This window comes from Podarcis raffonei, chromosome 7, assembly GCF_027172205.1.
Source record: "Podarcis raffonei isolate rPodRaf1 chromosome 7, rPodRaf1.pri, whole genome shotgun sequence".
Taxonomy (NCBI): Eukaryota; Metazoa; Chordata; class Lepidosauria; order Squamata; family Lacertidae; genus Podarcis; species Podarcis raffonei.
The window spans coordinates 48,650,197-48,677,390 of record NC_070608.1 but is presented as its reverse complement, the minus strand read 5'-3'; the positions used below and the strand labels follow the sequence as shown (position 1 = coordinate 48,677,390).

The following is a 27,194-nucleotide window of genomic DNA, read 5'->3' as shown; positions in this document are numbered from 1 at the left end:
TGCAGGCAGAACTGGGAGAGACTCCCTGTCTAAAGCCATAGAGAGCTGCTGCTGGTCAGTGCAAACACTACTGAGCTAGATGGACCCAATGGCTTGATTCAGTGTAAGACAAATTAATTCAAAATTACCTCGGTCCCTCTTCCACAGGCGAGACACGGGTGGCGCTGCGGTCTAAACCACTGAGGCTAGGGCTTGCCGATCGAAAGGTCGGCAGTTCGAATCCCCCAAAAAGGTGTGAGCTCCCATTGCTTGCTTCCACCTCCTGCTAACCTAGCAGTTCGAAAGCATGTCAAAGTGCAAGCAGATAAATAGGTACAGCTGTGGTGGGAAGGTAAACGGCATTTCCGTGCGCTGCTCTGGTTTCGCCAGAAGCGGCTTAGTCATGCTGGCTAGTAAAGCGAGATGAGCACCGCAACCCCAGAGTCATTTGTGACTGGACTTAAACAGTCAGGGGTCCTTTACCTTTACCTCTTCCACAGGATCAAAGAGCTTTCTGCCAATGCTGGGACACTAAACTCAATACAATACACTGGAAGCTTCCACGTGCTGAATCATATCACTGCTCCATCCAGTTGTTTAACTCAGAATGGATAATCATTCTTTCTAAGCCTCCGCTCATGCCAGAGATTCAACTTAGGACTTTCTGACGTTCTATACCACTGATATAAGATTTATCTCCACTTTTACGGGTGTATTCGTTTCATGGATATCAGTGTTATACAATGTACAGCTGTGCTCTGAAACACAATTCCTTCATGTTTCCTGGGCACGAGTAGGGAAGCTTGATATCAGTGAAATTTCCAAGGTTTAGATCCTCAAAATCTACCTACAGAATCACCAGTACAATCATTGTACATACTCATTTACTGAATTAAATCATATTCAGATGAGCAAAACACCTTGTGAACGTCTAACCTTCTTCATGCAAGTAAGCAAAGGGTTGGGGGTGCAGGTGGGGAAGCAATCAGACCTTTTATGTGCAGGAGTAAAAGGCATATGCATTTGTGGTGATCAATCTTATTAGAATTCTTAGCTAATCACGAAAAGGATATTTGCCAGATTTTTGTTCTTGAATCTAGCATGTCCATAGCACAAATGGACAAATGTGCCACAAATGAACAAAAGATGATGGCACCCACTGGCTGGGGGGGAGGGGGAGGGGAGTTTATCATATTTTTATCCAATTGGCAATCCTTTTGAAGCCAACACAGTATCATTAGGGAAGGAAAATTGTGCTTACCCTAAGGTTTGCTGACTTACAAAAACAAAGAAATAAATGCTGCTTAGAAAATCATTCCTGCTCAAACAAGTGGGAATCTTTGTCTAAGCTTAAGTGCTTCATGGTCAACGTTTCCCTCTGCAGTTGCCTGCATGAAAATTGCCCCCTGGGAGGCAATGTGGGTCCAGGAGGAAAGCTTCTGTTTGAACAAGATTATTTGTGTTACTGCCACATGAGTTGGCTTTTTTGTTGAGGTGAGCTGAGGAAAGGAGACCAGGAGCTGCATCCAGCCATTGGTCAACAGTTCCCCATCCCTGCTCTAAAGTCTGTTTGGGGAAGTTTTTCTCCTAGCACCAATTCAGATACAGTGGTACCTCGGGTTACAAACGCTTCAGGTTACAAATACTTCGGGTTACAAACTCTGCTAACTCAGAAGTAGTACCTCAGGTTAATAACTACCTCAGGGTGAGAACAGAAATTGCACACCAGTGGCGAGGCAGCAGCAGAGGGCCCCATTAGCTAAAGTGGTACCTCAGGCTAAGAACAGTTTCAGGTTAAGAACGAACCACTGGAATGAATTAAGTACGTATCGAGAGGTACCACTGTATTCTAATTGCCACTTATTTTAATAAGTCTCTTGCTATAGGATTTGAGAGCAAGCTACCAAAAACTTTTCGTGTTGTTTTCCATGAATAGTGTGAGAAAATGTGCACAGGAATAGTAACTTTCCCAACAAGTCATTGTGATGCACATATCATACTTAATCTGCATCCCCCCCCAAAAAAAGTTAATTCCAGTCACTTTGAAATTCAAGGACAAGTTCTATTACATAACAAAAACGAATTACAATATTTTACAATAGAAGCAATTACTGCACTGTTCCTTCAGTGTAACTGGAATTGACTGTTTGGCCATAAATAAGAATTCTTGTTTGCCATAAAAGCGGGAAAATTATGGGCATCAATAAAGCTCCATCACTTCTATATCACATACTTGCTGAACCATGGTTTGGGTTATTGTATACGTTGTAAAGCTATAATTCAGAAACAGTTTGCTGACAATAATAGCAGATGACCCTGTAGTTTACCTTGCAAGGCGATAACTTTACAGAACCCTAAATAACGTCTGTCAAAAATAATGACAAACATGCAAATGTAAAAATAAAAAAATAAAAATTGCCAGAACTCCGGCCTTGTGGTGCTATGATTTTTTTAAAAATATAAAACTATTTCCAAATAACGTAACAATTATTACCATGCATAGGCACAAACAGGTCATGGGTTTAATTCAAAAGTATATGCATAACTTTAGTGCTATTCTGTGACCATAACTACAAAAGTATTAAGAAAACTCTACACGTTTTTAAAAAATATATATTGTTATGTTTACTGCAGTCTCATATAAGAATATTCCAAGTTAATCTTTAAAGATTTAGGCATAGCCCGCTTGCTACTCTCCAGATGTTGTGGACTACAGTTCCCACCACCCTTGACCATTGGTCATGCTGGCTGGGGCTGATAGGAATTTTAGTTCAAAACATCTGGAAGGCACCACGTTGGCTACCCCTGCTTTAGAACACACTATCAATGTGTGGGATTCAACACTGTGCTATTACAATTGTTCTGTCTGCACAAGCATTTCTGCTGGCTAGATGGAAGCATCACTCTTCTCCTACCCAACATGCTGTTCTGATGGTTCTCCCAACCTCCCAGAGCTTATGTGAGGGGCACATGGGGAAAAGAGAGAGGGAAGCCCCATTATGCTAGCAGAACTCATGCTAGTCCAACTATGTAGTTGAATCCAGCCCAGTGCTTCCACTTTGGAATGAAATGCTGATGAACATCCAGAGGCTCACCCTGTTATCTTATCTTTTCTTAATAATTATTATTATTACTGTACAAACAGCTCAATACATAGTATCACTGTCTAACAGGACTGCGTCACTTCTCACTGTAGTTGGTGGGAATCTCACAGCTAAATGCCCCTCACTTTTAAAAGACTCATTGTATATAGTAAATATGATGTCAAGAAGAAAGGTCCTACATGCCTTCCCTCACTTTCTATGTAAATGGATTTGGTGATTTGGGCAAGGGGCATTCAGTAATAAACAGCCTACAGTATTACTACCCAGGAACAGTTTTAGAACATGGATAGGTACTGCCTGCAACTGTTTATCAGGGGAAGTAGTAGATATGTGTTAGAAACTGGAAGTTGCCCCCCACCTTCACTACACAGTGCCTGCTATAATCTAGATCTCACTACTATTATTTACATCTATGTGTGACAGTTATCACTCAGTAAGTCTTTCCCCTCACGCCTGAGCAGTGAGCCTGCACAAACTGGCAATTACTCAGTATTGAGCAATAGCACTGAAGTTGACAGATATGCCTGCACTGTCTAAAAGTGCAATCCTGGCATGGAAAGAGATAGGAACACTAAACTACAACTTTTGTCTCTTAAATCAAGAAGGCTATGGAACAGGATAATTTGATACGGACGTGACACAGTTTCCAAAATCATGCAAATGCCTACAGAACTGCCATATCAATCTGAGGAGGATATCCTGCTGTTCGGTTAAGCTTTATATTAAAGTCTACAGAAGAGAGCCGACTGTACAAGTCCAGTGTGCATTAGCTACAGCTGAGTAAAGCTGCAGTGGGTGCAGATCATGAGTCATGTGCACTGCCGATGTAAGGATATCTTACAAAACAACAGGCACAGTGTAATGCTCAGCTGCTGTGATGAATCTGGTGAAGGCAGGGAGAAAGGGAGGTAAACTAGAAACAGACACATACCCTTGAACCCAGATTTATGGAACAATACAGGCGGCACTTTCTTAAGGAAAAGAAAAGGTAAGGAGTAAACCCCACACAAATCTGGAGTGGAGTGCCTATGAAGGTTGAATGGCATCTTGTATGCCTCTTTCCAGCAACTCCTGCAGCCCAGCTGGTGCCAAATGCATTGTTCCATTTTCCCTTGGACCACATCAGTGAGGCTGAGATTGGGGATGGGGGGGGTGTCCTCTAGGCAGCCCATGAGCTCCATACACACTGCCCAGACTTGTGCCCCAGAAAGGTCACTTCAGTGCTGCGAGTGCAGCAACAAGAGGAGGCACTGCAAGTGCAGAGCACAACCTGGTTCTTGGCTGCTCTAAAAAAAATTCAATTATGCTACAGTTTTATGGAATTGTTGATCTGAAGGGCTACCTAAAAACTAGATATCTGACTGAAATTCAAGTACCAGTATCCAACAACAGAGTACGGGTCAAATATTATGGTTCTAGCATTATACTACTAAAAAAACTTTCCTTTCTGGAATAATTATTTCCAAAGAAACCCTTCAAGCTTTGTTTTAAGGTGCATTTGCATTCTGTATGAGTTGGGTAAGTATTGTCAATGATCGTAACAATGAATTGGCAGTAATAATTTAGGATAAAATATATACTCCTGAAAAGGAGAAGAAAGGGTCCAGGTAAGTTTAGATGTTTCAAAAAGGGAGGAAAGCCTATATTTTGAAATTATTCTAAAAACAAAAGCCGAACTGTAATTTAATAATATGTATGAATGCATTATCAAATTAAAGGAGTTTAATTTCATTCACTTTCTAAAACTAATTACCCAAAATTATAGATTTTACAGTCTCATAACTGCATGCTATTTGGCTATACTGTATCTCTGTTAATAAATATTGCAATAATCAATGAAGCTATGCTTCCAAAATCTAATGGACAGTTTGGTTTTCTGGATTTATGTTCACTTTTCATTAACTGATAACAAATGATTCCAGAAGATTTATATAAATTTGACTTCATTTAAACAAGTCATGCTTCCTAGCAATAATTTCTTGAATAAGTTGCAAGTCTAATTGTAATGGACTGGATCCAAACAAGGTTAAAATAGAAAGCCAGATTCTTATTCTATATTTGCCCCAAGTGTAAAGAGGAAAGGTGGCAAAGCTGTAAAACAAGCAATCCTTGGCAGTAATGTGCTAGAATTTGTGCTTACTCTCTCTCTCCCTTTCTCCCTCTATCCATCAGAAGAATTAAAGATTTTTATGTGACAGAGCTGATGTGTTGATCAATAAAATGACAACAATCATTTACACTGAAAAGTTTAGCGCAGTTCCAAGAATCTGCATTAACCATGCTGGGTGGTTACAGCAGAATCAATAGACAGCCATTGCACTTAGTGAAGTGCATAAATAAAGTACAGCTACATTTTTCTACCCTACGATGAATACAGATTAAGGAAAACATCTATTGGGTACTTCTCTTACTTTGAACAAACACAAATATGGTGTTCTTGTCTCCTTTCTGTTCATTTCAATGAGACTTGTGCTGAGCATGAAGTGTGTTGCAAACATTTCACAACAATATATAGTATAACAAAAAATGTTTTTACTTTTGATCCTGAGGATAAGAAATCATGTCTTAGAATCATAAAATTGTAGAGTTGGAAGGGACCCTGATAGTCATCCAGTCCAACCCCCTGCAATGTAGGAATCTCAACTAAAGCATCCATGACAGATTGCCTCTGCTTAAAAACCTCCAATGAAGGAGAGTCCACAACCTCCTGAGGGAGTCCATTCCATCATCAGACAGTTCTTACTGTGAGAAAGTTCTTCCTAATGTTTAGTCAGAATCTCCTTTCTTGTAACTTAAATCCATTGGTCTTGCCTAAGTGCCTAAGTCTTTCACCTAATTTCCATGCAACCGCGTGTCACAAAAAAGCTGGGCAACTATTTCTTTATAGAAAAAAAATCATTTTAAGGAGAACCTGTGCAGGCCTTCCACTTTAGTTTGCAGCCCTAGGAAATATTTAACATAGTGCTAAGGCGATTGCTCCACCAGCACAAGCTTTTTTGCTTGCCTGATGGAACCACCTCCACTCTCCTCCCCCTAGGCATTTTTCTGGGGTTCTTTCAACCCAGCCATAGGCAAACTCGGCCCACCAGATGTTTTGGGACTACGACTCCCATCATCCCTGACCACTGGTCCTGTTAGCTAGGGATGATGTGAGTTGTAGTCCCAAAACATCTGGAGGGCTGAGTTTGCCTATGCCTGTTCCAACCCCTCTGACCAAATTTGGGCAAGGGCAAGTGGGGAGAGGACAAAGGGGGAAGCCCTGTTGTGCAGGAATTGTTAAATGAATCTGGACCTCTGAAGCTGCATTTTGTCAAGGAAAATAAATGCAGGACAAACCATATGCAAATAAACACCATATTTCACAAGTCCATGATGAATATGAGAATTAAAATCACATACTTACATAGTACCTAATTGGGAACAAAATGTTTCTCAGAACTAGTTAGTCTCCATGACTCTTCACCTGCAACTGAACCCACAGCTTCTTATTTCATTTTCAACACCCTGAACGTGGGAAGGAGGTCAGCTGAAGCAAGTTAGCCCACAGCTCCAAACACAAATTGCTAATTAGCAAAGAAGAAACACAATACAGCTGGGCAGTGATTTTGGATTGATGTTTCCTTCTCCTTACTATGGCAATGTGAACTTTAGCTGTGTGGCATCCTGAATACTATCTGGTAATTTTACTTGACGTCAGAAAGACAAATGAGCATATATAGAGCTTAAGCACACATAATTGGCACATGTATTGGCTCTGGCAAATGACAACTATTTTATTTCCTTTTCTGCAAGTATTTACATGGATCTTCTACTTGATAATGAAAAGCAAGTTGGAAACTGCTTAATTACTACTAGTATAAATAAATAAATAAATAAATAAATAAATAAATAAATAAATAAATAAATTCTGCTCACTACAACCTCCCCTTTGGATTGAGGGCACACTGGGCGTGTGTGAGTGGAAGGACGAGAGGAACACTTGTTGTGCAAATGGAAGTCTGTTCTGCTCATATATAGACACTGTTATAGAGAAACTTAATCATTATTTTGACTTTGCAAAATGCTTGATGTATTTATTTTTGCTGTAACCCTTACACAAAGCCTATAATACAAGTTGATATTATTATCCCCATTTTGATGAGAGGCTGGCTTGCCCAAGACCACAGTGAATTTGTCATAAAGGTGAGAACAAGAATATACTGATTCATAGCTCAGCCTCTTAGTCACCATGCTACATTAGTTCCCAAGTGAAGTAGCTGTAAATTCTGGACTAGCAAGATTTTTGTTTTGTTTTGTTACAAGTATATATATATTTTTTCTTTCTGTCTTGATGATGACAGATTTTAGTTTTTAAATCTCCTAAATTGTCTCAGCTGATTACATGAAATAATGATGATTAAGCCCACAGGAGTTCTTATTGAAAACATAGTAGTAGAGGATAAAAATAATGATGTACCCTTGAACTCATAACACTGCAGTAAGCAATTACCTTATAGAAGAAGCCACCCACACAACAACATTGCAGCTTTGTTCCTTATTTTCAAAGACTAAGCTTTGAAATCCTCTACACAATTCCTAAACACTCCATATCAAAGGACTTTCTTTCTTGTTCCTTATTTAATTGAATTAGAGATAACACAAATATGGATTTAAACACAGATTGCTGAGTTAGAAAAAAAGTCACCAGAAAACACTGTCAATAAATTAATAGATTTAATTTTAATTTTGTAAAGCTTCCCCAATACCATCATACCTGACTGGAGCTCCTCTGCTCTGTGCAGGTTTCAGTGTAACAGTTACAGTGCTGTCTGTCTGATTTAAAGGTGTTTCCAGTTCATAAGGTGGCATAGACGGTGCTAGAAAAACAAGAACAGAGGAAGCAGACTTCTTTAATGTGTAGCTTTTCTATGATCTTTAAAATCTTGTTTAAAAAAACCTTCTCAAGGACAGATCCTATTTTAGAGCAGTCCTTGTGTGCACACAATATGATAAAATAATTGCTATGCTTTTAGTTAATAGGGTAGCCCATCAATAATAAGTTAAGCTATAAACTGGTACATATTGTACCTTTATTAGGGCATTTTTCTGCTGACTGAACACTCAAAGCGTAAGTTCGTGCGTAATATTAGTCTCGTGAACTGCAGCAAGTTTTATATCATGGATTACTGCGTTGGTCTGCTACGCAACAAAAGAAACTAAATATGGTATTCAATTATTATCATTGTCTTATTAACAGCCTTTCCCACCAGATTTTTATCACCCTTACTGCATCACTATAACTAGATAATGAATGAAGACATAAGTAACCAACATCACCCAGTAAGCTTGTGGCTAAATTGCAATTTGAACCTGGATCTGACATGCCGTAACCAACTAGTACAGGGTCTCCCAAACTTGGGTCTCCAACTGCTCTTGGACTACAATTCCCATCATCCCTAGCTAGCAGGAGGACCAGCGGTCAGCTAGCTGGAGACCCATGTTTGGGAAACCTTGAACTAGTATATCCACTGCACTACACTAGGCCATCATGTAAAAGCAACCACATTTGAACTTACTAATCTGTGGAGCATGAGACTTCTAGATGCTAATGAGTGTTTGGTTTGGCCTGTAAGGAGGTCTAAGAAGAAAGACAAAGAAGACGTGACTATTGTTTGGTAAATCTGAAAGATATGAAAGATGGGAATCTGAACTTGCAGCTACTATCCCTTTCAGCAACAGGGGTAGAAGAGTGAACTACACCAAACAGTGGTGCATACTACTCTCAGGCCAACTTGCAATTGGGTAGAAAAGCAATGGATTACATTGCAGGGTTGCTTTACAAATGTCCCAAGTTTAACCTTCTTAAGGTGCATAAAAGCAATTAATAATCATATACATCCCCAAATAGGTTTGTGGATTGAGGGATATATATATATATAAGCTTTTTAACAGAAAATGTTTAAATGCCATTTTTTTAACAGAGGTTTTTATGAATTTTCAAGAAATTATAAACACAACATTTAAATTGTTCAGAAAAGACAGGTATTTTATACTGCACCCATACTATATAACTGCTGCACAATTATATGTAAATTAATGTAATGGTTATCTAGTTCAAATCAGAAATGTTGTTTGGCTTTAACTAATACCTGAGATCTTTGTGGTGAACTGACTTGTAACAGGAAGCCCAAAGCCTTTGGCTGTACTGGCTCTTATAGTGAACGAGTAAGTAGTCCCAGGATACAACCCAAAAAATAAGTAGTGTGTTTCATTCCCATGCTTTAAAACACGTCCACTTTGGTTGGATAAATCTATTTCTGGGTCAAAGGAGCTGACAGCCTTGTAGGTGATCTGCAAAAGAAAAACAAAGTTATAAAATATCTTCAGCAGTTGTACAAAGATTGCATTTTTATCCAATAAACCCTTCTGATGTGTGCACTGTCAGACATTTTATGATAAGTTATCTTACTCCCTTATATGCTTCAAATCCAGAATCCAGTGAAGGAACACAGGCTCAGACAAAACTGTTATAAGTTATCACTTTTATAGATACAGGGACTTAGAGGTACCTAGATGACAACTATAACGGCTATGATTCAGACTTAAGCTAATACCTTTAATTCATTGGTTTTCATGTTGTAATTCTTTTAGGAGGAAGTGCATTAATGTTGGTCTTGCACAAAAAATACAAATAAACATTGACTTAAAATGACAAGAGTTATAGCCACGTTTTTTAGTAGCCTGCCCCAAATTTCTGCTTCTACTGAAAAGTATTCTCTGCTTGTGAAATAAGGTGAAATTCAAGCAAATTCTCCATGAAGGACACAATGTTGCTATTATGATAACAATGACAATAATTATTATAACAGAAGCAACATGGAAAGAGCTTTACTTGGAACTCTGAAGAGTAGGACAATTCTAGGACGTTCTTCTAAAACCGTAGAGTACTAATGACCACATTTTCTCCCCATTTGAAGAAATCTCATGTCTTATTTAACATTTATTTTTAAAAAATGATTACAATGCAATATCTGGATGGTGTTCTTAGTCGTATGTGGCTTGCTTTTGCTCTCTTCTGTGACACTTTTAGGCTGCAATCCAAACCACACTTTACCTATGACTAAGTCCCATTAAATTGGAACTAAGTATCCCAGAGTATTTAGTATCCCAAGTGCTTTGAAGTAAATATCATCCTCACAACACAGCATGGTAGGTCTTTAATACTGCAGTTTTAAAGATCAGAACACATGGTATTGCAACTTGAATCACACAAGCACTACTGAAACCAATTCTGCATAGGTCAATTACAGGTTAAATTAACTTCAACTCAGCACTGACCCTGTGTAAGCTCTTAATTTACAGAAGCTCTCAGTTTTGACCTCTGAGATTATAAAAGGTTACCAGCAAAGTGGAAATTTAATTCAGAATAGAGTATAGGTTTTAAAAGACAATACACAATGTTTTTGGATGCCACACAAATGAGTTTCATGCTTGAAACAATGTGGATTCCAGTGGACTGAGCAATAGTGGCACTAATCTATAGGATTTTTAACCCACAGTTGCTGTGTTACAGTTAGCTTCCTGAATTGTTGCCACCACTTCAGAGCCACTAAATCAATAAATGTGGCCCTAGTTCACCTATGTTTCTGTTTCTCTCCTCCTTATTTCCCTTCTATGGTGGAAACCTCCATATGTTTACGGGGCCGGTTGACTGCTGCCTTGGTGGGACAACTACATGCCAGGAACATGCGACATAAGTCAATGTGCTTCTCTGTGCCATCATGCACAAGGGCTTTTATATGAGAAGGGCCAACGTGGTCTTATGGTGAAATATTTTACTTCAGAACATACACCTGTTTTGTTAAGTACAGTAATCAACATGGTTTTAGTACCAACACTCAGGTATTCAGATGGATGTGATTACGGTGGTACCTTGGGTTAAGGACTTAATTCCTTCTGGAGGTCTGTTCTTAACCGGAAACTGTTCTTAACCTGAAGCACCACTTTAGCTAATGGGGCCTCCTGCTGCTGCCGCACCGCCAGAGCACGATTTCTGTTCTCATCCTGGATCAAAGTTCTTAACCCGAGGTACTATTTCTGGGTTAGCGGAGTCTGTAACCTGAAGCGTCTATAACCTGAAGCATCTGTAATCCGAGGTACCGCTGCAATCCATTTCTCAAATGCAGCCATTGTTGCTTATTATAACCAGACATAAATGTCAGACTTTCTCTTTATTCCAGAAGCTGATAGCAGGATGAGGCTGCACTGCTCACCTGACCTCCCTCCAGCTGCTTACCAGGATGGAGTGAGGGAGGGACGGGTGAGGCCATAGTGAGATTGATGCCATGCACTGGTGAAGCCAGTCCAGCACCCTTGCTTGCGTGTTTCCACTATGCTGACCTCACTGCTTCCAGTATGTAGCAGTTAGAAAATCCAGAGGGAGACTGTTTAAGTGCAGAAGCCCCACCACACTATCTGCTACTGCTTTGGTCCTGCCTTCCTGTATATTTGGCCTAAGTATGCAAACAAACCTCAGCAACAGCAGCTTTTTGTATTTATAAAGATGAGAAATCAGCCATTCCTTTCCAAGAAGTTTCTTTACAACCTAAAACCCGTATAGCACCTGAAATAGGGCGACCTGAATGTACGCTACCTCCTCCTGCACTCCATTGTTTCACAGAATCAGAGACTTGTAGAGTTAGAAGGGACCACGAGGATAATCTAGCCTCACCCCTTGCAATGCATAAGGGGCTTGAATCCACGACTCTGAGATGACGAGTCTCATGCTGTACTGAAAATTCTTACCAAATGCAAGCACAAGTGGCTTTAACGCCACCTTTTTTTGTCTTCCCCACTGTTTACAATCTACCTTGATAAAGAGTTCTGGAGAACATAAAAGCTACAACACTATAGGAAGAATATAAACCAAGCCTCTGAAAAAGAAAATACAGAGTAGTTTTGAGACTATGATGAGACATGCGGGAAAAAGATGGCACAGATAATCATTGTCTGAAGCGTGGGCTGGTTTGTAGCCCAGGTCCAAACACATTCATCATTTTGTATCAGACTACACATAAACACCAAAAACAGAAGCAAGCACCACAAAGAAGGGGATGATGGGAGAGGAAGACACGCCCTATCAGTTCTTTGAAAGGCCTTACATGGCCAAATATAAAAAACAAATGACAAGACCAATCATCTTCTGATTACTTATGAAACTGCAATTAGTTAAACTAGTTAGTTTCCATAATACATATCTTTTCATAATAAATTATCCTTTCACAACTATTTCAACAGCAAGACAGCACTAAAAGCTTAATAATACCAAATTAGATATTTTACTTTTCTTTTATGTCTTGGGGCCAAGCATTTCAACAATGCTTTCTTCAAATGAAAGGAAAAAATAAATATAAGGGTAGTTTAGTCAGGTGAGATGTTTGACAGTGATTATGGTCCAACAGCATAATAAATGCATTCCTTTGTTAATATTTTTGAAAGATATTTAGGGCCAGGTTCCCTATAGCATGGAATGCTGGGATTTGTATGTAAAACTAACAACATATAATTTTGTTGAAATTGTGTTTTTAAAAGCTAGTGTGTTTCATTTAATGGGACCTGCTTGTTCTTATTACAAAAGGTTTGCAGAAATTCAGCAGTATTCAGTATTACATTCTCACTCCTGTTTTTACTCCTGAGTTATAGCCTAGTGGATACTTTTAGTAGCATTCAAATTCTGATCTACATAACTAGACTGGATAATATTACAGGCTTTAAAAATGCAGTGATTTACTAATAACAGAGTGTTGTCTTGTACTAGCCAAAATTTATTACATGAGGGAATTGTGGGGGGTGGGGACATTGGGGGTGGGAAGGTAGGAAAGACATGTGATACATAAGCAGTATAACACCACAACTTTATTTAGACCTTCAGTTATAAAAGGTACTGACCCCCTCCTTCTCTTACAAGACTAGAACTCGTGGACATCTTATGAAGTTGAATGATGGAAGATTTAGGACAGATAAAAGGAAGTACTTCACGCAACACTTGGAGAACCACTATGGAAGATGTTGCCACAGGAGGCAGCAATGGCTGCCAAATTGGATAGCTTTGAAACAGAATTAGACAAATTCATGGAGGTGTGGGTTATCATTGGCTATTAGCCACAGTGGCTATGCTCTGCCCCACAGCTGGAGGCAGCAATGCTTCTGTATACCAGTTGCTGGAAATCACGAGATGGGGGTGGGGAGAGTGCTCTTGTGCTCAAATCCTGCTTGCTGGTTTGCCACAGGCAACTGTTCAGCCACTGTGAGAACAGGATGCTGAACTAGATTACACCAAGAATGTAAGGCAAGTGGTTTTACATACCTCGTATAGGGTGATCACACCATATGTCTGCACTGGCTCCCTCCACTGAAGGAAGATTTTCTCCTCAAACATACTTCCCTGGATAGATTCAAGTGGTACAGGACTTGGAACTAATGCATTAAAAAAAGAGGATGTTTAGGAATATGTACTGCGAATTAGAATGTTGCATTGAGATTCTATCGCTATAAGAACATGAGCTCCACACTGTAAATGCTGCATTCAGGTTTTTAAATAGTAATGGCTTATGAACTGGCCATGCTAGATCCAACCCATAAAATATGTGTTTGCGTGTAATGCTGCAAACTACATTTCACTCATTTGTCCCTGACAATCATGTCAGTCCTCAGTATCCTTCATCTTTATGCTTCCTTTATCCAACAAATCCTCAACACACTTTTATGCAGTTATGCATATGTCTTATATGGTTTTTGCTGGACTGCATAAGCACCCCTAAAATCATGTCCATGCATATTAATGCATTCAGCAAACCATTAAAAACTCACCGTCTTCATCCGTTTGTACCACAATTTCTTGGCTTTCTTTTCGTCCTTCAGGATTCATAAGAACCAGTTTGACACTGACATTAGTATATGGGGAGAGATTAGTAATGGTATGCTGAGGGTGAGAATTGTCTGTGTCCCAGCTCACTTCTTCTCTGACTTGTTCTTGTCCACTAGCTTGGTAGCGGTAATGGACAGTGATATTGTACCTATGGCAACGAGTGACATTGTAGCCAAATGGTTCCCAGGTGATGGTGATTTGCCGGGATTTGATATCGATAACTTCTAGTTTTCTTGGACCACGCATAGGATCTGTAAAAATTAAGACATGCATTTTCATACAAGTGCTTGTATCTGATGTATGGTAGTGAAAGCAAATACTGTTAAGATATTTTTAAGAAGTATAGGGAAGGAGAAAAGAACATAGGTTCTGATCTACAGAGTCTGTGCTTGAATACTAGCTTGAACCTGTATATGAATAGTGGCTGGACAGATGACTGACACTGTCAGTGTTAACGATACTGGCAGTTTATTGGTAGAAGGAGTTTAGTCCCAGTCCTCCATCAACATGTGTTACAAAATGTATTAACAGACTTGAAACAGCTCCTTTTATGAATGCAAAGCAAACGGTGTACCAATCATAGAATACTAGAATTGTAGCATTGGAAAGGAGCCCAAGGCCAACCTCATGCAATGCAGGAATCTCAGCTAAAGCAGCTATGACAGGTGGCCATCCAGCCTCTGCTTTAAAAAAATCCCAAGGAAGGAGACTCAGCCACCTTCCAGAGTCCCTTCCACTGTCAAGCAGCTCTTACTCTCAAAAAGTTCTTCCTGGTGTTTAGTCAGAATCTCCTTTCTTGTAACATGAAGCAACTGGTTCAGTTGCTACCCTCAATAACAGGAGAAACTAGTTTGCTGCATCTTCCATGTGATAGGCCTTTAGATATTTGAAAATGGCTATCATATATCTCCTCTTTTCCAGGCTAAACATCCCCAACTCCCTCAACCATATCTCACGAGGCTTGGTTTCTAGACCCTTGATCATTTTGGTTGCCCTACTCTGCACACCCTCCAGCTTGTCAATATCCTTACATTGCAGTGTCCAGAACTAGACACAGTACTCCAGGTGTGGTTTGACCAAGATAGAACAGAGCAGGACGATGACTTCCCTTGATTGGGACACTATACTTCTGTTGATCCACCTTAAAATAGAATTAGCTTTTTTTGCTGCTGCATCCCACTGTTGACTTATATAAAGCCTGTGGTCTACCAAGCCCCCTAGATCCTTTTCATATGTACTACTGGCAAGCCAGATGTCCCACAAGACACCTTAACATTTTTCTGCGGGCTCAAATCCAACAGCAGACAGACAGCAACAAAAGCTGTTTAGCTTTACTATAACAAAGTCATAGTTTGTGGTGAGAACAGTTGTATGACTAGGGATGCAAAAGAAATTTAATACAGTTCACATTTAAAGGTGAATCATTCCCACTCCCACTTTCCTAAACAATATGAGAACCAATTCAACATCCTTTGAAAATCACACACACCTGAATTTTGTGATGCAGCTCTGCAACCAAACAATGTTAACAAAAATGCATACATAACAGGGAAGTGTACATAATATATTTGTGAAAATAACATGAAAAAATTTCTATCTGGGTCAACTGCTTGCAAAAGCATGCACATTAGTCAAAGCTGCACACAAAGATGTAGTTATTGGGAGAAATTCACAATAAAATACTGATGAATTTTCAGGGAGATTTTTTTTGGAAAAAACTTTTTTTGCAAATTGCTGCAGAAATGTTATGAGCGGAATTTGAGACTGGAAAAATAGAACCAGAACAAAACAAAACTGATGGATCCTTCCATTCCCCGTTATGTGCCTAGAGACCTGACCCCAAACTACTGCCATGAAAAGCAAAAGATTGTTTCTATCTATACTGTCCAAAGCAATAAGGGATCACAATTGGAAACTCGAGAAAAAACTTCCATCATATTATATTATATTCCTTACATATCTGGTAAAAGAAGTCTGTCATCAGTATAGCTATTATACAAATTTAGCTGTAATCTGATTTTTATTTCATATGAGAGTCCTCAACAAGATAAAAGACAATGAGTAGTTTTATCTACTGCTTCGCTTGTTGAAATGCCAAGAAGAGTTTTAATGAGCTAGAAATCTCTTATACATAAACAGATTAATATGCATCTGCCGGCTCATGTTTATTAATCAACATGTCTTAACCAAGAATGTGCTAAACACTTGCCACAAGATTCCATCACTTCTGGCTTCTAATAATTCCCTGCAAGCTTGCAACATTGTTCAACGATATTTTGCATTTTATCTTAAGTTTGCAGGAAAAGGCACTAAAATCACAAACTATATAGCCTTCAAACCCATGGTTCATGCTTTCATTAAGAGTCTCACTGTTCTAATTACATCAAACTTTTTGACCACAGGCCCTTTTAAACTTCTGCTGTCCATTTTGGCTCTCACTTATCCAGTGCAAGCAACCCATCGGTTTTGCAGATGTTTACAGAAATCTTAGCACTTGGTACTTGATGGCAGAAAATCCATGGAAGAGCAGACCCATACATGAGAGTACCTCCATCTTCGTCTTATCCTTATCACCTCTATTCTTCTGCCTGACTCTGATCCCCTTTACTCAGCTACCAAGCCTAAAAACAAGATTTCATGAAAATACTGGTTTTGAGCACTAGTTCTGATCCATTCTAAGTGCAGAAGAATTTCTACAGCAGCTCATGCCCTATGAGAGAATGGTAGTATCCCTGTGGTGTTTGAAGCGTGTTTGAAGACAGTCGTGCTGTGTAGGCCGTGGGCGAAGAGATGGGCAAGGGACATGGCTCAGACACAAAGTGAAATGTGGAGAAGGGGATCTTCCTTGGATGCTCATTCTCTGTGGTTAGCAGTAGACCGAGGAAGAGAATGATGCTGCATGGGCTGGCATTAGATGCTAGAGATAGGAGATTAGCACTGCCAACCTGCCTGTGGTGTCTAATGGAGATGTATGTGAAGGAGTTGCTTATTGAAGTAGGTGCAGGCTCTTTGTTCTAGGAGGCTGGAAAAGGGTGAGGAGTTGTAAGGATTTGCCTTGCTGCTCTAAGCACTAAGCCAAAGGAACTGAACTGCTTTCCCCCTTATGGTTACCTGAACATCCCCATAGTCCCATCACTTCTCATGGATGTCTTATAACATCCCCCAAGATAACCTAGCATATAAATTTGCACCAATCCAGATATCCTTGCACACTCAGAGATACACTAGCAAATCTTTTGTACATGGCTTACCCCATTACTTTCAATAGATTTGTGTGTTCAAAATAATTCTGTTTCTTCCATTGAAATGAATAAAATCCATACAGGTAAGAATAATCTACATGCATATTAAACATCTTGAGCTCACATGGGCTTGCAGTACCAAGCCAAACACCTCCCACTTTCATTCATACTTCATATTTTTATTCGCTGCCATAGAACTGCTTACTTTTGTTCAGCTAAAAAAGAAGAAGTTTCCATTGGTTAACTAATGAACCCTAGCAATATCCTTAATACACAGAAGGTGACATTTTCTAAAAAGATGGAATTCACTAAAGGCGTATTCTTCCATTTTGTAACTGAAATATGTGGTTCAAATCCTTAGTTTGTCACTTATTTATATGGGGTTGCATAAATAGTCTTTAGTCCAGATGAATGATTCCTGCCCTGCAGACAGTCTACTATTCAAGTACTTTCCAGACTCAGTTTAGTTTTAGCTGAGTTTTAGCAAGGTTTCTGTATTGTGAGCCTTCCAACCATATCTTTGGAATCAAAGTAATATGGATAACACTTAACATATGTGGTGTGCTTTCATGTGCTCAAAGCACTTTCACATGCATTATTTAATTTTAATTCTTAAAACAATTTTGTTATCCCATATTGCAGAGGAATGTAGGGGCTGGGATAAAGTAGTTTGCCAAAGGCAGCCTAGTGAATTGCCTAAAATCACCTAGCGAGACAGAGGTGATGTCAGAACTAGGGACTGCCTGTTTTGAAGGTAAGTCTCTGAACCACAATACTACACCCAGCTCTTAATAAAAAAATGTCCCAATGAGACAATGAAATTTTCAAGAAACACAAAAAAGTCATTTATGAGCAATTTCTAATTTTAAAAGAAGTGTGTGTCTGTGTGGCAGGGGATAAGCTAGAGATCTCCTGAGAAATAAACTGTTTCCACAGTATGGCATCATAGTTACGGTAAGCCCAACTGTTCGATGTTTCTGATAGAACCACAAAGACTACAGCAAAACTTTGCAAAGCAGAAACCCTAATGCAATATTTGTTTGCATCAGGTAATGCTAATTATTCTCTGCATGCAGTGGGCCAATGCCTCAAAATAATCAAGCTTTAATGATTTATCAGCTTAGTAACAAGGAAAGTGCAATTTAGCAGTGCTAATCACAATGCAGACCACATTCATTAGGCTTGGGGGGGGGGGGGGGAACCAGTCCTGCCAAAAGCAGTTTACATGTCACAGCAACCATTTTGTATGCTACACATAAATCTCACAGGCTTTGGTAATAGGGTAATTAATTATGTTTTCAGAAACACCACATTTATTTTCTCCTCACTTGGTATAATTCGGGGTTGGGGGGTTGGGTTGGGATTATAAAGATAAGACCCTTACCATTTTGCAACTGCTTGACAGTCACTGGACTGCAGCATGTCGAGTTACTATAATTGGCCCTGAACGGCATGAATCATATGGCCAATCTGCGCCCAGTGGCTCATGGTAAGAGGGCAGGATTACTTCTCTAAAGAGAGCAACGTCTCTCATGCCTCAAACTTAGTGTGATACTTCTTTGCGATTCCCCTGATAGTACCTGCAGCATTTTTCATACTGCTCTCTTTCTGCCAGTTCACGCTAGGTATCAAGCAGTGAAGTGAAGTCTGACAGTTGCAGCTCACGACCTTAGGGGCATCCAGTTCCAGCCCCTGGCACTTCAGCATCCCATTTAATCAGTAATCCTGGTGTCTTCAACATTCACCAGTGTTTTTCAGAGAATATAGAGCTAAAACTGACTGATAGGATCAATTTCCATTGCAGGTTCAATTCACAGCTAATTTCTCTGGAACTTCATACTTTACCTCCTATTACAGCTACCTTGCTTTTTCAGAAACTCAATTTCAGAACCTGTGAGAGACGTTTAGGTGTAATTTTAGGATCCTGTCACTGATAATAAAAAACTTGAGATGGGAGCAATGCTCATGCTGCAAGGGATTCTCCCCCACTTCCAGCTGCTTTGTTCATCAAAGGTTGCAGATGCATATTGAAACAGAATAATAATAATAATAATAATAATAATAATAATAATAATAATAATTTTTATACCCCACCCGTCTGGCTGGGTTTCCCCAGCCACTCTGGGAGGCTCACAGCATATACTGAAACATAATAAAACATCAAACATTAAAAACTTCCCAATACAGGGCTGCCTTCAGATGTCTTCTAAAAGTTATGTAGTTCTTTATCTCCTTGACATCTGAAGGGTTTTTTATTTATTTATTTTATTATACAGTTCTTATGCAGTTGGATACAGAGCATTGCAAGGGAAGGTTGCCTTGGGCAATATGTGCTCAGGGGACCTCATCTTCCTGTTAGTCCCTACTCTTCATCAGCACAGTTGCTGCTGGAGATACACAAACGTGGCTGCTTGATTCAGAAAGCAGCCATCCTTATGAACAGCAGGGTTATATACACATAGAACAAAAATCAGTTCCACTTAAAGTTTGTTCTCTCAGTTAATCCTCCACATTTTTTCCAATATTCAGAAAGTTAAGAATTGTTTTGCTAAAGTTAGGTAAAAATAAAAAATAAAAAATCAGGAGTTACACGCAAATTATAAGGTATCTGATAAACAGATTACATGTTCCATAATTGCATCTCCATACCAGCGAAGGTTTACCATGTTTAATTTCTGCCTGCCATGCAGCTATTATAGAGGGAAGGCATCATTCACTCTATTCCTAAACCTGCACTTTATTCCTATACCTTGCTACAAGCTGTTTCTCTTGGAAGAGAGCAAATCTGTTCAGCAGGGAAGATAAAAGGAATACCTTTCTTCTTATTCTTTAGCAATAGTTATTAAGTAAGAACACATCCTTAGCAACAGAACATCTCTGAATCTGACTTAGAAGGTTGCTGCCACTTTTTGCTTTCTAACTTTCTTTACAAATGCACGATTGACTATTTTTTAAAAATAAAGCTAAGAATCTGAGCCTTCTGTTGTGGTGGTAGGGAAGGAATGTGAAGATGAACTAGAAATCATTTTAAGTTCTACAGCAAAATTAACTTAATCCATCTTCAGATCACCTGGCAATTAGTTTAGAGATTTTTCAACCAGTTCAGTGAACTTTTCCCAACCAAACTAGTTAATTCCAGCACTGAACAACATAAAGAACTAAAGATCTAAAGCTCAGCTACTAGCAAAATTTCTACCAAATGGTGAGAATGTATATGGAATGGCCTTTCTAAATGGGGAGTCATTATTGATTATTTGCTTCCAGGTTTGTTCAACATGGCAGTCTTTATGCTTTTGCTTAGTGTTGGCTGCTAGACACACAAACAGAACTAAAATGAGGGTCTATATTGGTGAGTTGGCAGCTGCTGTCACAAAGGCACTAATCACTAAAGGAAGACAAAGTAATGATCTTCCCAATGCAGTGCTATTGGAAAAGGGCTTTTGTAGGGCTTTGCAGATTCTTCAACTATATTAAATTACTTTCTTTTTCCTCTTAGGTAATAGTGCCGGTCCTGCAAACTGAGGAATAGTAGGCTGAAACTTTGGATATGGACATTATGATTTAACCTAAAGAAGAGTCAATCAAAAGCTGAAGCAGAACTGTAGAGTTGGAAGGGATCCCAAGGATCATCTAGTCCAACCTCCTGCAATGCAGGAATCTCAGCTAAAGCATCCATGAAAGATGACCATCCAACCTCTGCTTAAAAACCTCCAATGAAGGAGAGTCCACCACCTTCTGAGGGAGTTTGTCCCACTGTCAAATAACTCTTACTATCAGAAAGTTCTTCCTGATACTTAGTCAGAATCTCCTTTATTGTAGCTTGAAGCCATTGGTTCCAGTCCTACCCTCCGGAGCAGAAGAAGACAGGATAATTCATTCACTCCAATTTCTATTCTCCCATTTCCAGGATTATTATTGAGTAGAGAGATAACACCCCTATTCTAATATATGGATAGCAATTAAACCTTTGAACCTACATTTTTTATCTGGATCTTTATCCTGGTATCCCTGGATTGTCCTTTTGCAAATAAAAGATCGCTGAATTGTGTGTCTCAAGTTTGATCAACTTGGCATACAAAACAAGGCTTTAAAGCTCACAATCCATTTCCACCCCAAACTGGGTCTTTAATGGTGGGGGAGTTGTAGATAGTGGATAACTAGTAGATGTAATTCATATCATGCAGAGATGTTAAAGATTAACATAGTAGACATTCTGCAGGCATTGCGGAATTAAATGGACTTGTATTTTTAACTGTTACCTGTTCAGAATTCATATGAATTCATACTGCTTTACATTAAAACAGTAAAACATTATTTAAAGATGTATTTGGACCTTTTTGTTGTTAAAGGGTGTTATATAAAAATTGGAGGGAATTAAACGAACAAGAGAGGGTCATTCATTTAGATAACCTAACACAACCTACATTTCATCCCATTTTAAAACAAATTTACCCTTGTGTGGCACCTGATACTCATTAGTAAGTTGATAAAAGTTTAGAACATGCTTTACATCTGCAGCATGACAACTCCTTTGAGATTCTGATATAAGATACGGGATGCAATGCAAAATACTCTAAAAAGACTGAGCCTCTATGGTGCATTAAACCTCTATGGTGCATTAAACAAAAATGTTTTTGCAGTAGAAGTAGCAATTGTTATTTGTGTTATTTCACTGTACATTACAAAGGAACCTTTAGCTTCACTGTTCATGTAAAAGTCAGATGTCAGCAGGACACATCTGCCCGACATAACATATCACTACACTTCACTAAGCAGATAGGAGGTGGGCTGTTGCATATTCTTGTCATGCCAACATGCTTCCCTAACAGCACAAATGTAAGCAGAACTTAGCCTAAAGAGACAAGATTTCCATTTTCTTTCTTTTACATTCCTGTAAAGGGCTGCTCCAGTATTCTCGGCCACACCGTTTTCCCTTTCTTCAGAGCACCTTCCCAATGCTCCCAGGAACAGGTTAGTTGCCTGGCTTTTGAAAAATGTTTGGTTTCAACATTCTGACAGCTTTCAGAAGCAAAGTAGGTGCATGCAAGACATACGAAACAGCAAAACTGAAGAGGCTATTTGTGGAGATGTGCACTCAGATTGACATAAAATCTGATCATGTCTGAGAAAGCATTATTTGGAGTTCAGATCCAGACGTTGAATATTGCCATTTTTTTCAGAGCAAGAGATTTAAATCTTAGCATGCTTCCACACAGAGGCAACAATCTAACACAACCATTAAGCATGTGTAAGCCCTTTGAAATCGATATGCTGAAGCACGCTTAACATTGCATTGGATTGTAGCCAGAGGGTTTTTCGGAGCTTGAGTATATTCATTCAGTGCACTCGAAAGCACCGGCTGCATTCATACAGCTTGCGCAATAACCCATTTGGCCAAATGGCAGAACTAGCACTTTTGCTAGACTACCTGGTTTCCCTTTAAACAAACAAATGGAAGCCGTGCTCTCCAAAACTGGAATGTATGGGAGCAAATAAGCTTTAAAGAAAAGAGGTAGGACTGTCATCTGAGCAAAAAATAAAAATAAAAATAAAAATTAAAAAATCCTGATCAGTTAATCATGTTACAAGAACCTGGAGAGTCCCTTGTTACTGTTTTTTTTTATTAAATAAATAAATAAATAAATAAATAAAATATAAACACCTAATCAGTGTTTCAGAAGGCCAGTACAGTGGTACCTCGGGTTAAGAACTTAATTCATTCTGGAGGTCCGTTCTTAACCTGAAATTGTTCTTAACCTGAGGTACCACTTTAGCTAATGGGCCCTCCCGCAGCCACCGCCGCTGCCACGTGATTTCTGTTCTCATCCTGAAGCAAAGTTCATAACCCGAGGTACTATTTCTGGTTTAGCGGAGTCTGTAACCTGAAGCGTATGTAACCCGAGGTATCACTGTACTGATGTGATAACTTGCAGATTCACAATACACCAAAGTTCAACAGTACTGTACTTCACCAGTAAACTTCTATAGTAGTAGAAATGTTGCGAAATGGTTCCTTCAATTAATTGCCACAATCACAGGGGGCAAACAAGAGGATGGAATTCATTAATTTTTTTTGGGGGGGGGGGTTGGGCACAAATTGGTAGAATAGAGAGTAGGCTGTGCTTCTCTACCTTTTTCATGTATCGTGGTGAGCAACAGCTTCCATTTCATTTGTCCCTTCCTAGTCTGTAGTGATGGGGAGAGGGGGAGGAAGCAATGTTATTTAGCTGGCCACATCTGCACAAAGTAATAAAGTTTCATGAATATTGATTCTTGCATGGGAAAATAGGTCAGAGCATTACAATATGATGTTTGTTCCACGACAGTAGCCCTCTTCAGGCATTTTGTACTGCATGCAAAGTAAACACATAAAAGAGGGTAGTTGGGCTACTGTTTCATAATGCCTGAGTTGAAGGGGAATTATCTCCATCAAGGAGGCTCCTGTACCCATGGAGATTCCCTGCACATTTGAGAGCCACAAAAACTATTGCCATAATAAACTTGTTTGTTATTAGAGTGCCACAACTCTTTGTTGTTTTTCCTGGAAATCTATAACCAAGTTTGAAACATCAGCTTGATGAACATCTCTATTACTCTTGAGCAAACATAAAGCTTTTGAGTGAGCATTCAAGACGAACACCAAAAAGCATAGCCTCATAAATTGTATACTTAAGCCACATTTTTTAAAAAATACAACGTGGAACCATCTTCTTATATTTTTCTGTGCACAAGCCTGTTGCATGTATTCACATCCTATGTTAGGATGGTTACGAGACATGGTTAGGATTGTGCTGCTGATACTGTTTACTGAATCTGTCAATAATTCCCTTCATAAACCTAAACACTTTTCCTTCTTTTGTTTTCCATCAATCAAAATTATCCAGACAACAATATAGCTTAAATTTGAACCATATACACTGACATTTTATAGCTGTATTTTAGAGGGTGACACACAGTATTTAAATTTTAAAATATTTCTAATAGGAATGAATTTATTATTCAGTGTTGCTCTCAAACTACTTAGATTGCTTGCCTATTTCTCCATAATGGAAAATATGTATTTTTTTTTAAAAAAATAAACTTATGAATATAAACAAAATTATATTCCAAATTTGTGAGACATTTTTGTTGCTTGTTTAACATGACATACCTAGCTATTCAGTACTCACTTTATAATAACCCCTTTTCATTCCCAAATCTACTTAGCCAGCAGCCAGCAGCAAGGAAAATGCTGGTGATATTTTTTACAACCACACATTAGTTTTACATTACTTGACAGGCTAATTCTAGAGAGTTCCAAAGACAGACAAGCATGTGTTCTTACTATTTTCTTCCTTGGGCTTGAAAGGAGCATGAATCGAACTGGTAAATGGGGGGAAAATATGAGAGTGCGGGCATGTATTTTTCATTTCACACTTATGTCAGTGCCAGTTCACCCCAAGTGCATTCCAGGTGCAGTGATGAAAATGCAAATCTATAAGAAACACAAGCTTCTAGTAATTATCCTTCTGCACAGATTAGGAATAGCACAATTAGAGAGTCTACCCAGCTAGATATTCTCTTATGTCTTCCCAGTGCACAGGAGTTGTGTAGTAGTTAAGTTCCCTGCAGAACATAGCTAGAAGTGTGCTGGTCTAAGGCATTCAACTACAGCAGAGGCATCGTTCTAACCAAGGAGAGCACAAAGGTGGAGAGCAGACAAAAGGAAAAGGGGCAAAGCAGCATTAGGATTGCAGCAATACTCCCCCCCCCCCGAAAACTAGAAGGGATTGTCACTCCATTGATTTGTTTGAATTCAAGAGAGAAGACTGCATGGTAGCATGAATCTATGCCGGAAGAAGAAATGTCACCAATTAATGCTACTCAACAATGAAGAATATGATACTTAAAATTCCTCTTAATCCAACATGTGCAATCAACCTTAAAGAGCTACAGCGTGGAAATAATTTAGAGAACATAACCCCAAAATGCCAAAAAATGATAATAAATGGATAGGATTCCCTGGATTAGCTTGATAAAAGAAACCTTGAATGTTAAGATGTGTGAGTATTACAAGGTAGTAGGATATGCTGATTTCCTTTCTGAGCAGTTATCATTTTATTGCCTTTAAATATCTATTTTTTTAAAAAAATGAATGAGGAAGAACAAATCTGAAAATCTCTTCTAGGCCAATGATTTCCCATTTTGCCAGCATGCATGCAGTTCCCAGGACCCTTTAAAATACGACAGTTCCGTGTATTCCTGGGGAGGGTGTATGTGTTGTGTTGTGCTATGCCGTGTGTATGCAGCCTTTATCTCCAAATCCCTAATTTCAGTACCAGTTATGGACTTGGTCTCAGCCTCTGTTTCCTTTTAAAGATGAAAGCAGAAGAGCTGATGAACCAATATTAAAAGGCAGTGCCTGATAACACTGCGGGACCACTGTCATTACCTTATTTAATGATACGGCTTAGCCAATGAGTACTGATAAATAACGCTAAACTCTTTCAACTGGTTGAGGTACCAAAAGATTACACAATTTAATTTTCTGAAAGGTTAGCTCACTACAGCAGTCTAAGAAGGTAAACAGAAACTAGAGTGGATTTTCACCCCGTATCTGGTTAGCTGTATGGTAGGCCATCACACCAATATCTCACAAATGTGAATATGGAAAGTCTGAATTGTGTTTGCTATTTCATTTTACCCTGGCCCACACCCTTACAGATCCCCCCATACCATAGCTGTCAACTTACAGATTTGAAAATAAGGGACCAGCAGCCTTGGAAATAAGGGATCAGCAGCCAAAATAAGGGATTTTCAGAGCATAGGTATGTTCAACATCTGAGCCCCTCCGAGCCAAAGGCAGAAAGCCCAGCCAGCAGCCAAACGAAGCCTCAAGCGGTGGTTCTCACAGAGCAGCAACCCGGCAAAGGGGATGCAGCAAGGAAAACCACCGTCACCTCTCCGCTGGGAAGCGCTGAGCAAAGGCGAGTCCCCAGGCAACGTGGCCGATTTGATCGGCACAAGGCATGCAAGCTCCACCCCCCAGTCGTTCTTAGACTCCTTATTGGGTGAGCAACGCAGCCAAGCAACACAGTTGGAGCCTCCCTCCTCCCTGGCCGGCAGGGAAGGAGGGAGAGGCGCTGCTTCCTTTGAAACCCGGGAAATTTAAGGGACATCATCAATAAGGGACGGCAGTGGGGCACGGCGCTGGGATAAGGGACTTTCCCGCCAAATAAGGGACGGTTGACAGCTATGCCCCATACTATCAAGAAAGTCCTTTCAGAACACAGCTGGGGAAGGTCATACCTCTTCATAAAACCTTCCCATATTATAAGGTTAGGAGACGATTGGGCACCTATATTCTTCCTGACATTTTCCTTTCTACAAGCAATGAATTTTTGTGACATGGGAGAACATTCAACCTGTGGTACCCCATGTATCATGTACTTTCCCCTCAACATGTCCATCAAGAGTGAATGTGATTGGATGCATGTACTGAAGAGGGAGACACAGTACCACAGATTCAGAGGACTAGAAGGGACAAACAAGTTATTGTCAACCTCCTACCCTAATACAGATGCCTCTGAAAATAAATTGCCTAATTAAGCTGCAGTAAAGATCCTGTATGTTCTTTGGGTGCTTCATCAATCTGGACTACATGTGATCTGTAAGTCCAGTAATTTCACATTTATATCTCACTTTAAAACACACACTATAGTTTAGAATAAAGTTAATTCCAGCCTGATGTTATGCTCCCCACCCCCGGTTTGAACATATATAAAGAAAACTAAAATTACTTCTATAAAGTATATAATCATTTCATTGTGATACAATTTATTTAGTTTCACGGACAGTATTTTAGTAGGAAACTAGAGAAGGTCCTCCTTTTGCATTTGTAACATTCTTTTATAGGAAGCTTTTATGGTCTTATATTAAGAAGAGTGCTTATTTTTCTCCCAGGCAATTAAAATGAATACAGTA

The 27,194-nt window shown here is 39.3% G+C and overlaps 1 protein-coding gene across 12 annotated transcripts in view; it reads right to left on the bottom strand.

Annotated features, from left to right (window-relative positions):
- PTPRM (protein tyrosine phosphatase receptor type M) overlaps positions 1-27,194 on the bottom strand; it is a 408,835-nt gene that overhangs the window by 164,058 nt on the left and 217,583 nt on the right. For all 12 annotated transcript variants that reach the window (XM_053396503.1, XM_053396505.1, XM_053396504.1 and 9 more), the window contains exons 8-11: positions 13,932-14,240; positions 13,429-13,538; positions 9,212-9,413; positions 7,837-7,939 (exon numbers count right to left, since the gene is read on the bottom strand). In XM_053396503.1, coding sequence (XP_053252478.1) covers positions 7,837-7,939; positions 9,212-9,413; positions 13,429-13,538; positions 13,932-14,240 — 724 coding nt within the window. The remainder of the gene's footprint in view (positions 1-7,836; positions 7,940-9,211; positions 9,414-13,428; positions 13,539-13,931; positions 14,241-27,194) is intronic.